The sequence below is a fragment of the Phodopus roborovskii genome, unplaced genomic scaffold, assembly GCF_943737965.1.
Source record: "Phodopus roborovskii unplaced genomic scaffold, PHOROB, whole genome shotgun sequence".
NCBI lineage: Eukaryota > Metazoa > Chordata > Mammalia > Rodentia > Cricetidae > Phodopus > Phodopus roborovskii.
Window position 1 is genome coordinate 723,158 of NW_026126524.1, and position 16,674 is coordinate 739,831.

General features: G+C 36.5%; 1 protein-coding gene across 2 annotated transcripts in view; it reads right to left on the reverse strand.

The window, feature by feature from the left end:
• Mtf2 (metal response element binding transcription factor 2) overlaps window positions 1-16,674 on the reverse strand; it is a 52,283-nt gene that overhangs the window by 19,566 nt on the left and 16,043 nt on the right. For both annotated transcript variants that reach the window (XM_051198015.1, XM_051198014.1), the window contains exons 4-14: window positions 16,255-16,350; window positions 15,921-16,021; window positions 15,391-15,539; window positions 12,514-12,609; window positions 11,531-11,599; window positions 10,492-10,615; window positions 5,802-5,869; window positions 4,147-4,317; window positions 414-519; window positions 215-267; window positions 2-106 (exon numbers count right to left, since the gene is read on the reverse strand). In XM_051198015.1, the coding sequence (XP_051053972.1) occupies window positions 2-106; window positions 215-267; window positions 414-519; window positions 4,147-4,317; window positions 5,802-5,869; window positions 10,492-10,615; window positions 11,531-11,599; window positions 12,514-12,609; window positions 15,391-15,539; window positions 15,921-16,021; window positions 16,255-16,350 (1,138 nt within the window). The remainder of the gene's footprint in view (window position 1; window positions 107-214; window positions 268-413; window positions 520-4,146; window positions 4,318-5,801; window positions 5,870-10,491; window positions 10,616-11,530; window positions 11,600-12,513; window positions 12,610-15,390; window positions 15,540-15,920; window positions 16,022-16,254; window positions 16,351-16,674) is intronic.

The window sequence follows — 16,674 nt, forward strand, 5'->3', positions numbered from 1 at the left end:
CCCATAATGCCTGGAAATGCTAGATGAGGTAGTTTCTTTTGCACTGGAAGCACCTGTGAGGTCCACATCTGAGGTACTGGATGAATGTGCAATTCCCTCAGTTCTCCTGAGACAAAAGAATGTAAATGGTATAACAACTATATTACATAACAATAGAAATACTAATTCCCTCACAAAGAAAAGTCCTAGGAAAGAAAAAAAATTAACTATTTACCCTATAGAGCAAGGTAAATCCAATGCAGGATTCTCTGAAACTGATTCCTTATCCTGGAAAATTACAAAAATAAATAAATAAATACTTAAAAAAAGGAAGAGAACATACTTTTTAAAATGTCCTGCTGTAACTGGAATCAAACACTCACTTAATAATTACATGGATGTTTACCGAAACATTTACAAACATACTCTCTTACCAAAGATGGCTCAGCAGTTTTTTGAATCATTTTTCTTGTATATGGGCCAGGAGGACGACCTACAGATTTTTTCTTTCCTTTTTTTTCTATCCCATTGCTTGCTTCCCTGAAACAGAAAGCCAGTTTGTATTTAATTTTTGCATAAGGCAAAACTGACAGTGGCTTTACAAAGCTAATTAAGTAAATAGAATTACATTTTTGAAAGTTCTAAGGAAACAAGTGCTTTACTTGTTTACTCTAACATATGCGTATCACGTCAAGATTTTAAAAGTAACAAATCACCAGATAGCCATACTGCCTAAATTTTAAAACTTTTTAGTTTATTTCTTACTACTTGGAGGGGAAGGTTCCAAGAGTTTACTACTAAAACCAACTACAAATTTAGTAATACTGTGAAGATACCTATATTAAAATTTTAGTGTCTATCAACAGTTTCTGTTTAAATATACAGTCATGTACATAATATCTCATATATGTATATGTATAGGAACCCTTGAGTGACACCATGAGAAACAGGATTAAGCCCAAGGTAGCAGAACACAAAGAAGAAATAGTAAGGAATCTTCCATCCTGGAACAGAAGCACTGGTAAGTCAACAGACAAAGCTAAGTACACCAAGCAACAGCAAGGGAAGACTCCAATGTCAAGGGCATCCCTCCCTAACAGAAGGGAAGAACAAAAGGGACAAACAGCAACATGCAGAATACAGACTCCAAGAACAGCTGCTACAGAAAGGGTATAAAAGGGATACAAAGATGCTTCCTATGCACTGAAGGTCTCATAACACAGACATTCACAAACAAATACAAGAAAGCTAATAAAATAAAGTGTCATGAGGCTGTTAATCAGGAAAATACAATGAAAGAAATAGAAAAGCAACACTAATATTGTACACTAAAAAGAAGATAAAACCAGGAAGCAAGTGGAAGGATGGTGTAGGGGTTAGAGAAGTAGACCTGGAAGTCAAAAATCTTAAGGACAAGGATGGATGGAATATACATTTTTATAAGGCAATCTAACATGTAATGAGGACCATCAGACTAAAAGTAATAACACTCAGCCTTAAGAGGATCAGAAGGAAGGCAGGACGCCTGGGAAGAAGCTGAAAGAATCTGAGAGCTGCCGCAGACAACTCATCTGACTATCATCATCAGGGCAATGTGGTGCTTGTGGGACCCTTGCTCCTAATTTATGATGGCAACTGACAGTAAAGGATGAGATCTAATTGGATAATGGTAAGAATAAGCATTTGTCTTTAAACAAAACCTTACAGTAGTGTGTGCTCTATTAAAGCCTTTAAAGGGCTATACTGTATGGTCAATGTTTTATAAATATATTTTCTTACTCTCAGCACAGCTATTCCACATGTCTTATTCTCGCCTTAAATTTCCCTCTGCATATAGCCCTTCCAAGCAACCTTATACCTGACACTACCTTGAGAAAATAGACTCCCAGCCAATAACTTTAGCCTCTAATTTCTATAACCATATTTATCCCTATATTTTGTTTTGTTTTTTTTTTTTCAAGCCATTTAATCAGAATAGTATCTCCTCTGCTATCAAAAGCTATTCTCAGACTGAGGCAATAGAATCCTCCCCTTTGGTTTCTTTCAAAGATGTTAGGTTCGGGCTTGAGAGACAGCTCAGAGGTTAAGAGTGCTGGCTGCTATTTCAGAGATCCTGAGTTCACTGCCCATCAACCACATGAAGGCTCACAACCATCTATAATAAGATCTGGTGCCCTCTTTTCTGCCGTGCAGACATACATACAGGCAGAACACTGCATACATAATACATGGAGACAGGATTTCTCTGAGTAATAGGCCTGGCTGTCCTGAACTTGCTCTGTAGACATGTTGGCCTCAAATTCACAGGGATCCACCTGCCTCTGCCTCTGCCTCTCAATTGCTGGGATTAAAGGCAACATCACCGCCTGAATTAAATAAGTCTTTAAGGGGAAAACACTCATTTTTTTCTTGTCCTAACTACTGAAAGGGCCATCATGTTCTACTACCACTCCCGTCTTCAGCTGCCAGTCCATTTGTCTGCCTCACTTTCAGTAAAACTCCTTAGCTTTGATAGCATGGTCCTCTCCAATCTTTTCTACCTAATTCAGGATTCTGAAAGATAGTTCCCTTTCATTCCCTTCTATGCCCTCTCCTTTATTATCTTCATTTATTATTCTGAATCCTAGTGTTCCGGAATACAGGAGAAGCCTATTTTTATACATAAACAGAAAATGCAGATACAGTAATACTTTATTCAACTCATTCCAATCTACTACTCTTAACTACTTTTATCAAGGTCACTAAAAACAAAATGTAAAGTATCCAGTAAACATTTTCCTCTCCCATTTTACTAGCTTCCAATATCATTTAATTTATCCAATATTATTGAAACAATTAGCTTCTTCTAATTTTCATAACACCAAATACTTCTGTTTTCCTTCTATCATGCTGTTCAAGCTGTTCTCATCTCCTTTATTTTACACCTTTCAATTTTATAAATTTCTAAAGCTAGACACCATCTGAAGTCCCATTCTCTTCTTTACTTGTTCCCTAGATCACTCTATTCATTCTCCTAACTTTAAAAATCAATTTTTAAGTGTGTACCATCTGTCCTGACCTGTCTATGTGCTCCTTACTTATAAATAGAAGTCACCTACACTATTTAGCTAAGTGTCATAAGAATCTCAGTCAATAGAAACAGGAAATGCTCCAACCACCTCACCATCATGGACTTCCATGAGTTGCCCAAGCTGGAAATTTGGAAGCCGTTAACTTATCCTTCCTCCTTTTCTCTCATACATTTAGTTCAGTAACAAATCTAATCACTTCTTCCTAAAGAGATCTCAAGCCTACACACTCCACTTGACTGTTCCTACCCACTCTTGACATCTCATCCAGACAAAACCGAGTCTTCTTTTCCTACTTCTATTGTAACCTCTGAACTACCTACCTTTCAAATAATTGTTGTAAAGATAATTAAATCTCCTTACATCATTTAAATGGCTACCACTGTTTGGAAGGGACAGGAGATTCCTACGGAGAAGTTGCTGTGTGATCAAGACCTATCAAATCCTTCCTCTTATTCCCATCCATACCAAGCTGGTTTTCTGAAGATGTCCAGGCTACGAATCACAGATCCACACCTGCACTTCGGCACTGAAGTAGCTCACCCTTTGTTCTTCACACTGTTAGATTATTCTAAATCTCCAATATCACCTTATACAGTCCTTCTGAAGCCTTCCCTCTAAGAACAATGTTCCCATCTCTACTGACCCAATGGGGTTGGAAACAGGGTAACTATATGGCACCAGAGTAATAACCAATTACTTCACATGTTCATTATTTTCCTCACTATAATACAATCCCATCAAGAACATGAGAAAACTGTCTTGTCATTACATCCTCAGCACTTAAGACAATAAGGCATCTGATGAAAGGAAGGAATGAATGAATGGCAAATCAACAAAGAGTGAAAATATAAATATTTTAAGTTTTTTTTTTTTTTTAAATCAACTATCTATTCCTTGAAGGCCAAAGGCCTAAAATAAACAGCTAGCATCGGCATCGTGTTTTCTTACCCTGTGTAAGAAGGAAATCAGACAGGTTTGGAGTCAGAAATTACCCAGGTCACTGTGACACTTCCACATATTCCAATGGGACCACACAACACACATATTCAATTACAAATAAGCTAAAAGAAAGGTTACAGCACAGACCAACTTTTACCTTGAGTCAGATACAGGTTTGGATGCCTTTCTGCCTTTAATTTTAAATTCGTGGGACGTCCCTTCAGGTTCTTTCTCTGCTTTGAAAGCCACATTTGGTGGCACAGGAGGAACACGAATTCGCAACCCAAATAAATGCTTCTTCTTCTTTATTTCTTTCCCAGACATAAACCTAAATTTTTAAAAGAATTAACTAAAATTTTAAAAGTTGCACATATACTTGGAAGACACTAACTTACAATTTTCAGATATAGGCCTTTTTAAAAGAAAATCTACCCATACCACAAAATTATTTTCCCCATAATTTTCTGGATTCTTATCTACTCCAGCAGACTGTGTGTAGTTCTTATATAGAGGCTACAGGCTGCCATGGGTGAAAGGGTTAGGACAAGAATAGAGAAAAATTCCATGTTCACCTTCTTCCAAACATGGCTTCTGGATTAGGTGTGATGAAGACACCTACAGTCCTAGTACAAGGGCAACCAAACTGGGAGGATTCCTTGAATTAAGGTTTTTGTGGTTACTACTGTTATAAGACAGAGTCTCACTATGAAGGTGAACTGGCCTTAAATTCATGATTCTCCTGCCTCAGCCTCCCCAGTACTTGACATTACACTTCATAAAGCAAGGAGTATTTAGTCCAATAAATTCTATTTCGGAGTATGTTAGGTGAGCATGATAACCACTATACTACAGAAGATTACCAGAAATAATAAAAGAGGCTATCTATCTCTAAAGTTCCAGGAAATAAAATGAGTATATGGAGGGCCAGGCATGGAGTTGAAACCACACATTTCCATACACCTTAACTCTACCAGTCTGTGGTAGGAAATGGTCTCCCACTTTCACGCACTTTGAACTATGTACAGATCTTATTTCTACCAACAACAGTAACAGATGTCATTTCTCATACTTTGAGGTAGAATTAAGAATTTATTCAAACAGTACTTTATCAGTAGAATTAACTACTAAATTACCTTATACTTTTTCAAGTTAATTTGAAGATCTAGTTACAGGTAACTAAAAATTATCTAATAAAATATTATCAAGTTCAAAACAGCAACTTGGCAAACCAAAAACTTTATAATACAATATAATAGTCTGTCTGCGAGTTACATACATGCATTTATGAGAATTTATTTGGCGATCTGGAAATATTTTCAAGAAATGCAGACATGCAGGTTTTAAAGGAGGGAGGTTAGTCTATACAAAAACATAAAATCTTACCAGTGAATCATCATTCATATCAGTACAGTAGTGTACTCCTAACTGACTGACTAGAGGTAATAACCAATCTCAAAGAGATACTCCATTTTTTTTTTTTTTTTAAATATTCTCATCAGCTAACAGGATTTCACTTTATCACCACTATTTTGCTTTACTGAGTAAATTACTACTGAAAATGATTCTTCAGGAGAATAGACTAAATCCACCTGCTGCAGGATATTGATATGCCTCCCACCCACCCCTTCTCAGAAGTATTTTTCTTTCCTTCCCAGTCTCCTAGAATCCCTACTTTACTTTGACCAAAAGGGATAGGACATTAAAAGTTAGAGTAGTATGTGCTTTTCTTTACACCAATCCCAAAATTTGTAATGCCCTTACTCTTCATACTCACTATCTCCCTTATAGGGATTGTAAAATAAACCCACTTACATGGTCTTGTAATCATTTAATGCCTCCAGAACATGCTCATATCTTTCAGATTTGGGTGTGTCTGCCAGCTGTGAAGTATCAAGAAACAATTTAATGTATTATAATTTCATTCATTAATAATATACAGGTGCTAGACAGAGCTCTAGGATGTAAAGGAAAGTGTACTGACATGTTAAGACCTAAGTCTGTTCTGGGTCCTCACTGACACCATGTGACCTACCTAGTACCATTTAACCTCTTCAGACTTACTTTCTAAGTTACAATGGGAAAGTTTAAATTTTATACTAATTTTATTAGTTTATTAAATGAAATGTATTTGTGGAGCATCTGAACATTTTAAACACTACCAAATTGATATATTAGTAGTCATATTCAATTTCTTATAAACTCTATGACCTAGGAAAATGATAGCGCTAATGTTATACACAATCTTATACATAAATAAACTCTACAATAACAATAAAATTATTGTGAAATGGTTTGTTTTCACAACTGTACACTTTAGTTGCTCCCAAATAGCTCAGCACTTTTCCAACTTCACAAATTACTTTTTAAGAATCTATATATTCAATGTTCTGTTTTGTTTTAGTACACCTTCCCCATCTTTGTACCTCTCTTCAAAATTTAAAAGTGACCCCATTAATAAAGTGTGTGTGTGTGTGTGTGTAAGTGTGAGTACAAGACAGAGTGTGTGTGTGTGCCAATTTAAATTAAACCCACAAACATTTAAAGTACCATGGTTGGCTTTACAATAATATGTTCTTTACCAGTTGAAGTTCCCAAGCCCAAGGACACATCAAGTAAAAGAGAAACTAATCTGCCAAAAAGAATGTTGGAGCTAGAAGAGACTGACAAGTCATTATTCCAACTCTGTCTTATAGATGAGTTAACATAAAAGTTGTTAGGAACAAAAGAAAAATCATTCTGTGTGACTCTGAATAATGCAATGCAATTAGGCAGCTCAGATTAGAGCTAGCCACCCCACCCTTAATTGCTGATATATTAATGAATTAGCTACAATACAATTCAAAAGGGAGTCAAGCCCAAGACATGCCTTGATATACTAGCAGGCTAACCTTAAGGTGGCACTGATATGTTAGTGAACCAGGTCAAGCTCTGTTGATCACTGACAGCACAAAGCTAAAGTCCAATGAACAATAAAAACATGGGAGGCAGAAGCACGTGACCTCTGAGTTCAAGGCCACCCTGGTCCAGCTAGAACTGTTTCATGGAGAAATGCAGGGGGGAGGGGACAGAGAAAAGACAGGACACTTAAAAAAATGAACACTAGGATTGCTCTACGTGCTCCTGAGATGAGGTTTCTAAAGCCTCTGCACTGACACCCTTTGGCAAGAGGGCTCACTGAACTTCCTGCACTGTTGAGCTCACACATGCCCACCTGTCAGCAATAGGTGCTGGGTAATGCTCTCAAGGACCATTTGGACCTCCACAGAACCATCCTCCCAGCCTGCCCCACCTGAAAGACTTCACAGTGGATGAGGTTCAAGCCAGAAAAATTCCTCCTCACAAGAGGAGATTCCCCAGTGAAACTCTGCACAGCATTTTTCTGCCTGCCTGACAGGCCCCCACTTGGTGAAATGTCTGTTTAACTTTAATATTAGTATGATTTTATAAGGAATGTTTGGGTGAATAACCCAATCATATTCACAAGATAAATCCTGTGTGAACATCCTAACCTTGATCACCTCACATTCCACAGGCCATACCAATGTGAAATTCTTCTGGCTAGACAAATCACCAGATCTTGAATTCAAGTGATTATTCTTTCAACACTTTTGGTGTCAATGCTGGTTGTCCTAGGTAAATTACATGCTCTCCCACGTCAGGCTGTCCTCCCAATCTGTGACACAACGGTCTGGGGGAAAATTTTGATTGAACATAGGGCCTCACATATCAAAAACACATGTTCACGGGGTTTGGTGGTACATATAATTAATCCCAGCAATCAGGAGGTAAAGGCTGGTGGATGTCTGTGAATCTGAGACCAGCTTGGTCTACATAGAGACCTTGTTTCAAAATAAAAAAGAAAAGAAACACATGATCAACCTGATGAAGTACACTCTCATACACAGAATTTCTATTTAAGGAAGAATGGAAATAAGCAGACTTTGAAGTTCAAGAAAGTAAGTAAGCCCCAGATTTAATTCAACCTTTCATCAAGACTACAGTCTCTTTACAAGAGATCCAACTATCCACTCAGTATTACTATGGTAAAAGCTAAATCACTTACTGAACCCCATTTCTTAAGCATTGTAGTTAAGCAAAAGATCTCTCAAAGTCTTATGTCCCATTTTACAAGACAGCTCTGTAAATATCTGAAAGCAGCTTTCATATATAACTTGGAGATCAGGTCCAAGTTTCTAATAGTCTCACCATGTAATTACTTCATATAAACCATCTGGCTAATTCCATCTACTTGTGGCTTCCTGCTCTTATCATCCAAATATGAAATCATTTTGGGGGGGGATGGGGAGTGGGGGTAACAGGGTTTCTCTGTGGCTTTGGAACCTATCCTGGAACTTACACTGTAGACCGGGATGACCTCAAACTCAGAGATCTGCCTGCCCCTGCTTTCCAAGTGCTTGGATGGCCTGTGCCACCTGTGCTCAGCAGGTTTCTATTATTTCTATACAAATGTAAATGCTACTATTTAAAATATAACTCTTCCTTTAATAAAAGATACTCTTTAACAACTTTACATTTTGCCACCAATATAATATATAATACATCTATGATCTCCATTTTTCTTCCACAGTATCTACTGAATTCCCTCCACCTTTCTCTCTACTCAAAAGTGAGGCAGAACTATGTATATCCTGCTGTCACTCTTGGTAGTTTAAGGCTTTAAGACTACAATTAACAGAATATGAGCTATTTAAACATCAAAGACTTAAAACCACAGTAGAAAAAAAAAAAAAAAAAAAACAACTGCTATCAGGCAGAGTTCAGAATATGTTAGTATCTTATGTTAAACTCCCCCAAAGTAATCTAATATAATAGCAACACTCCAACTAAAAACATTAAAACTTTTACTGTTGTGTCAATTTAATATTGCATTAAGTGTTTTCATTATTTCAAAATAGGGCAAATTTAAACTATACTAGCTACACATAATAGTCACAGAGATATGGAAAAAAAAAAAAAAAAACCCACACAAGAAAACATAAAACTATCCATTATCAAGCAGGGGCGACCTGTAAGCAAGCCCTTGGAAGGCAGAGGCAAGAAATCACTGTCTAATCTTCAGGCCAACCTGGTCTGCACACCAAGTTCCAGACAAGCTAGGGTTATACAGTGAGGCTACATCTGAAAGAAATGAAAAGTTTAAAAAGCTAACATTATCTTCTAACAAAGTTATAAAAAGTTTTCAAATAGGCATGGTGGGAGACCATTAATCCCAGCACTCGGGACCAGCCAGGACTTCATAGGGAGACCCAGTCTTGCAATAAATAGGTTTTATTTTATGCAGCTGATGAACCAACTAAATATATGCACTGTGCTGTCCCTGATGCTCTGTAAGACTGTAACGCACTGCCGTATCTTTGGTTACTATTTACTATGATCTCTCTTAAAGCTACACACACAAATTCTTCCTAAATTTCCAAACAGCTGATGCGATTTTACAAGATTACATGTATACAATGCATACAATCCTGTATATAATAAAAAAAAATTTCACCTAATAGTTAATAATCCATATTTAAAAATTTTTATTTATTATAATTATGTCTGCATGTGTGTACATGGTGTGCATGTAGAAGTCATAAATAATTGTATCTGTTCTCTCCCTCCACATTCATGTGGTTTACAGGGATCAAAACATCATTGGGATTTCATGGAAAGCTCCTTATTCACTAAGTAATCTCATTGGCCCAATAATCTGTATTTCAATAATTCTAAATAAAAGGTAAAAATAAGGAAATCAATAAATTTAATTTCTACTTTATATTATTTTTGTTTTGTTTGTTTTTCGAGACAGGGTTTCTCTGTGTAGCCCTAGCTGTCCCAGAACACACTCTATAGACCAGGCTGGCCTCAATCTTACAGGAATCCTCCTGCCTCTGCCTCCCAGGTGCTGGAATTAGAGATGTGCACCACCACTGCACAACCCCTTGTTGTTTTTCAGACAGATCTCACTTTGTAGCAATCCTCTAGATTCAGTCCCCCTCAGCTAAGATTACACCCAGTTCTACATTCCTTTTTCAAGAGTTCTTTATAAAACCAGCACAGGTTTTATAAAACCTTTGCAAAGGACACATAGATGATGCTACTACTGACAGGATACCAGCATGCTCAGACATCAGAGATATGTAATAGAGAAAGAATAATACTGGTTACATCTCTAAAATATTCTATAGAAAACTGGAAAAGGAAGAGAAATCATACAAGACATCTAATATAAAGAATTTTTCTAACAGTTCTATCTTTACCATGATTCTGACTTCAAAATATGGAAGAATTAAATTAATTTACTTCTACCATGTATAAGTTTCCCAAGACAAGGAACAAAAGACTAAGAGGGCTAATTGTGACATCATTACCAAAGTTATTTCAAGAAACTCAAAAAAAAAAAAAAATGTTTAAACTTTAGTTATCTGACTTTGTTCATGTGTTTTATTTTTAACAAAAAGAAAAGAAAAAGATATCAAGCAGCTCTAAGACCACCTACCTCTCCAGGATGCAATCTATCCCAGTTTTCATTAATGTATGTCATAAGCTCAAGTTCAGAGTCAAAGTATTTCTTCTTGTGAATAACACTTAGGTTGTAAAGGCATAGGTGTGCTATATCTACCCTGAAATCCAAAAATAATCAAAATATACGAAAACAGTGTTTTTGATTATTGTTAAGAAATCAGTTTTTAATAAAGTCAGTATTTAAAACTAGTGTAATAAAACCAAAGTGGAAAGGCAGTCAATAACCTAAGTAGTCAATACAATAAACTGTTACATTTGCAGAAACTAGAAAACACTTGCTTAACTAATATGTAATTATAAACTAAAACATACCCAAATTACTTCCTAAATGTATTTCTTTTTTTAATCTGGCACTAGGCAATGGTAGCGCACACCTTTAATCCCAGCACTTGGCAGGCAGATCTCTGAGTTCAAGGCTAGTGTGATCTACAGAGCAAGTTCCAGGACAGCCAGGACTACCCAGAGAAATCAGATCTCAGGGAGACAAAAAAGAAAAGAAAAAAATAAAAAAGACCTGGCTACAGGAGAAAATGACTGATAATTAAGATCACTGTATTTCACTACAAAGCATACTATACACTACTGGGACGTATGCTGTCTGCATAAGTTAAGGCATCATCCGTTCTTAAATATGTAAAGCATAATAAAAATCTGTAAAATCTTAGTATACACATTTTATTAGAGTTACAAAATTACCCACACATACCATAAAAAATTACTACATCAAAGCAGAAATTGTTGTTTTATCTGCTTCTCTTGTGATACTCTGAAGGCATAAAAAGATGGACAAACAACGAACCTGAAGTATGAAAGACAACTGAAAGCAACTATACCCTTGCATAATGAACAATCTTATTAACACAACAATAAAATGGATAATCCTGGTGAAGACAGCAAAATCCTTGGGGAATACTAAAAGAAATAAAGCCAGTCATGGAGAACAAAATTTTATTTACTTTTCATATGACTATATGATATGGCACTTCTTAAAAAAACAGAAAAGTTATGCTTACCATTGTAATGGTAGGCGTTTGAGGTATTCTGGTCCAGAACTGCAGACAGAGCAAATAAATGTATAAAACCTAGGGGGGGGGGGAGGAAAAGAAGAAACCAAAGTTTTATATATTAAGTATTCAAAGGTAAATATAAACTACTTAACTATTACAGACAACATTCAATAAATGATGTAAGACTTCAGACTGACACACAAATCAGAAAGTAACTTCAATTATGACACAACAATAATGGTTAAAACTTCCATCTGGGAGTAAGGGACAGTTTCTTTAACCATTAGAGAATTCTGAAGGTGAAACAGGTTCACCCATATTCGCACTAATCGTTTTTGTGTGCTACTTCTATATCATTTGATGGCTACTTCTATAACATTATCTCAATGTTCAAAATTACCTACAAAATAAACTCAAAAGCAGACAGGTCAAAAAGACAGTAATTCTTCAAAATTTAAACCAAGATTTAAGCCAAGAGATCTGTAAGCTAGCTTTACTGATCTATCTTAATTTTTCTTCCTGGAGCTCATTGTCCTACTCTAATATCATGACATATAAAGCTCACTGTATCTGGTTTTACAAGTTTTTAAACTTTACAAATTGTTTTTAAGAAGGCCCATAGTGTTTCCCAAATCTTAATCATAAGATAACTCTGCAATTCTTGAAAGAAGATATCAATGATAGAGTATAAATATCTTCCTTCAATGTAGAGTGATAGAAACTAATGAAATCACCAAGACAATGTGTAAGTTTTCTGGAATTTTCAAAAGCATAGAAAATAATAGAAAGTATATATAGTATATACAAAGCATATATAGTGTATACAAGATATATACAAGGCATGTCTAGTATTCAGAATTTTCCCTCTGAGTTGATCCCTTTACATATCACTTTTCAAAACTATTTTTGAAAATCTGAAACTGGAAAATAACTACAATTACAAAGCAGACATGACAAACCAATCACTGAAATTCAAATGTTCTTCTTACCTATCTCCAAACAGCATTGGCTTTTGAAGGCATTGCACACAAGCCTCATGAAACCACTGTTTACATTTGCAACACTGCAGCATCTTTAAATACCAGCTACCAAAAGAAAAAAAAAATTTAAATTAATACTTTAAACAAAATACCACTATACAGTTCAAGATTAGCCTGCAACTCACAATCCTCCTGACCTTCCAGTCTCTGTAGTGCTCAGATGACAGGTGTGTACCACCACTGTTAAGCTAAAACTACTACTTATGATGAGGCAATGGTTCTTTTGAAAAGAAAAAAAAAAAATACTTTATTGTATAATAACCAATACAGCTCTGACAAAAAGCATTACATTTCAGTTATACTTAGTACAAAAAGGTTTGTAATATTTCATCCTTCCTCTTCTATATAGGAATTTATATGTACTCCAAGCAAAACTAATATTCAAGTCAATAATGATCTCGCTCAAATCACAAGACTTGGGGGGGGGGTTGTGTTTTGTAATGAGAACTAAGCAGGTTACACACTCTACCAATGAGCTAAAACACCAAGATAGTACTTTTTTATCTTGACAGTTGATTTTCTTTGGGTTTTATTTTTTTGAGACTAAGCCTCACATATCATCCCAGAGTAGTCTCAAAATTGAAGATGACCTCAAAACTGGATCCCTCCTACCTCCCTAGTACCAGGATGTGTTACTTCACTAGGAATCAAATGCAGGACTCCAAGCCTGCTAGACAGGTACTCTTCCAGCTCAGCCACAGCCTCAGCCCTCTTCCCATTTTTTTGAGTACCATTTTGAAGTTGTTGGCCTTGAACTCCTGATCACAACCACACCCATCTGTTTAAATGACTTAAAAAAAAATTGGGTTCTTACTGCTGCAAAGCTGAGTTTCAAACGTCTAGGCCCAAGGGCTCTCAACCTGGGGGTTATGGCCCCTTGGAGTGGTTAAGCAACCCTTTCACAGGGATTGCCAAAGGTCATCGGAAAAGATAGACATTTACATTACAATTCGTAACAATACCAAAATTAGTTATGAAGTGGTAATAAAAATAATTTTATGGTTGGGAGTCACCATAATATAAGAAACTGTATTAAAGGGCCACAGCATTGAGAACTACTGTCCTATGCTAAAACAATCACCCTTCTTCAGCCTCCTGAATAACTACAACTATAGACATGTGACACCAGGCTTGGCTCTTACTTAACTTTTAAGTAAAAGCAAGCAGTGCTTTTCAGAGGCCAGATAAGGGAACCAGATTTCCCCCAGAACTGGAGTTACAAATAGTTGTGGGCTGCCAGTAGGTACTAGGAATGAACCCAGGTCCTCTGCAAGAACAGTAAATTCCGTTCATCAGCAAGTCATCTCTGTAGACCTTATTTATTAGTTTTTCAGGACAGTTTCTCTATGTAGCCCTGGAGTTTTAGAACTAGCTCTGTAGACAAAGCTGGTCTTGAACTCACAGAAATCTGCTGCAGACTCTGCCTACCAAGCACTGAGATTAAAGTCATGTGCCACCATTGCCTCTCTAGTCCATATATATTTTTTTTAATTTATGTGCCCATATGTGGGTATATGCATGTTGAGTACAGGTGCCCACAAACACAAAAAGGGTATTATTGGATTCCTTGGAAATAGTTAAAGGGGTTGGTTATGAGTCACCCAATGTGATTGCTGAGAAGAACCCAATTCAAGTCCTCTATGGGATCCAATGCCCTGCACTCATGTGTACATTATCCACATAAAACAAACCCAGAAATATGTAATTTAGAACATTTTAAAATAAATTCAAAGAAAAAATAAACATAAAACATCCAGTATGGCTCTCTAGTACCTGGATAGTATATTTCTTTAGTAAAATACTTAGAAAAATTAGGCTGGGTGGTGGTGGCACACACCTTTAATCCCAGTACTTGGGAGGCAGAGGCAGGCGGATCACTGTGAGTCAAGGCCAGGTTCCAAAGCCACACAGAGAAACCTTGTCTCAAAATTCCAAAAAGGAAGGAAGGAGGAAGGGAGGGACAGAGGAAGGGAAGGAAAAGGAGGGAAAGAGGGAGGGAGGGAAAAGGAGTGAGGGAGGAAAGGAGGGAGGGGGAGGGAGGGGAAGTGGGTGGGTTGGGGTTAGTAAGGAAGGGAAAATTATTTGGTAGTTTTTTCTGAAATTTTTATGTATACATACATACACACAGGAACTAATATTTATGAAACACTAGTAATATACACTCTAATCAGCCTCTGCCACATCTGGACTCACTTAACTAAAATCTGTCTGTTAATTACTCAAACAATATTAAGTATATAGTAATATTTTTAATTTTATTTCTTTATTGTGTTATGCCTGCACATCAGAAAGCAGCACCGATTTCATTACAGATGGTTGCTGGGAAATGAACTCAGAACCTCTGGAAGAATAGCCTGGCCTAGAACAACACCCTTTGTACACCAGGCTGGTCTAGAACTCAGAGATCTTCCTGCCTCTGCCTCCTAAGTACAGGGACTAAAGGGGTATACCACCACCACCGGCTCCTAGGAGTTTTTAAGTGCTTCTTTCATACATCTGCAAGTCATTTTCATTCTCCACCCCACCCCACCCCACCCAGGACCTTAGCAAGCACTCTATCACTGAGCTAAATCCTCAATGCCTCACTATCATTCTCACATCAAAATCAGTAATATCACAAGCCAAGCACGGTAGTAAACACGTGTAATCCCAGTGTTCTTGGAAAGGCCTTAAGAATTTGAGGCCAATTTTGAAGTATATACAGTGAGACCGAATCTCAAACAAGAAAAAGAATATTCACAACAGGTTTTTTTTTTAAAAAGGGAAGAGATAATGTACGCTACCAAGAACCATCTTGAAGAACATTAGATAACTGTGTTTACTTACTCTCCAGGGCCTCCACAATAGCAGTAACACTGCTGGACATTGGTTTTATGACCTGCATCCCATTCGAGGTCCGCCACACTATAGGGTAACGTCTGCTTCATGACTTGCAATGCTTTGGCATTTGGTCCTTTCTTAAGCGCACCACCCCTCTATACGTTAGAGGGAAAATATTTGAAAAAGTGAAAAGTCAAATTGTTTTAACCAATTTTTCTAATTATAATTCTATAATCTAAAAAAGCCTGACACTTCTGAAATGATTTTCATTCTGAATTTCTGTATCATATTGTCTGATGTTATTAACAATATACTTTGTTTTGTCTTCTTTCAATTTATTGTTCCAATCCCCATACCACTATCAGTACAATAATAACTGGAAGCCATTTAAGGAACATTAGTAGAATAATTCTTTCTAACTAGCATTAGCTGCTAATTTCATTCAGAATAAATTTTCAATGTGCATAGTCACTTTAATGATAATGCCTTACAAATTCCATTTAGGGCTTTAGCCCAAAAACACTTTTAAAAGATACCTTTGTTGTTGTTGCAAAAACACACTGTCGACAGAGCCATTTCTCATCTGAATCAATCACACTCGAATCAATATGAGGTGTGTGACACAACTGATGGTACCCTTAATATCAAAAAAAGCATAAAGCAAATTCTATTTTATTAACAAATACTGCAGAACATAATTTCAAGAAGGCATTTTCAGTTTTGCTGTTCCCTACATTATAAATGATAAATAGATCATTCAATAAAGTTTCAAATTAGCAAAACAAGTATTTAGTAACTAGCCTTCAATGGGCTCATTTGGTATTTAATAAAACTTATATAATAAAACTAAGAAGAATGAATAAACATTACCTTGACCACACTTATCGCATATAACCATTTCATTGGGAGATTCTGAATACTCTTCTTGACATATTGTACAGACCATCTCCCCACTCCCAGTGGCTCCTGAAATAAGACAATGTTAAACAAACTTTTATGAATCAGTGTAGCCACACAGGCTTTCCCATGTAAAACAGAAATTTTATGACTAAGTGTAGCCATACTGGCTTACAACCATGACAATAAACCTCAGAACTGTAGCCAGTCCCAATTAAATGCTTTCTTTTATAATAGTTGCCATGGTCATGGTGCCTCTTCACAGCCATAAAACCCAAACTAGGATAACAGGAGAGATTTACTAACACTACAACTACCGAATAGCAAGTATTTCATGGCTAAAATCTAAATAGTGTTTAATAATATACCTGAAGAGAATTCTACTGCAACAAA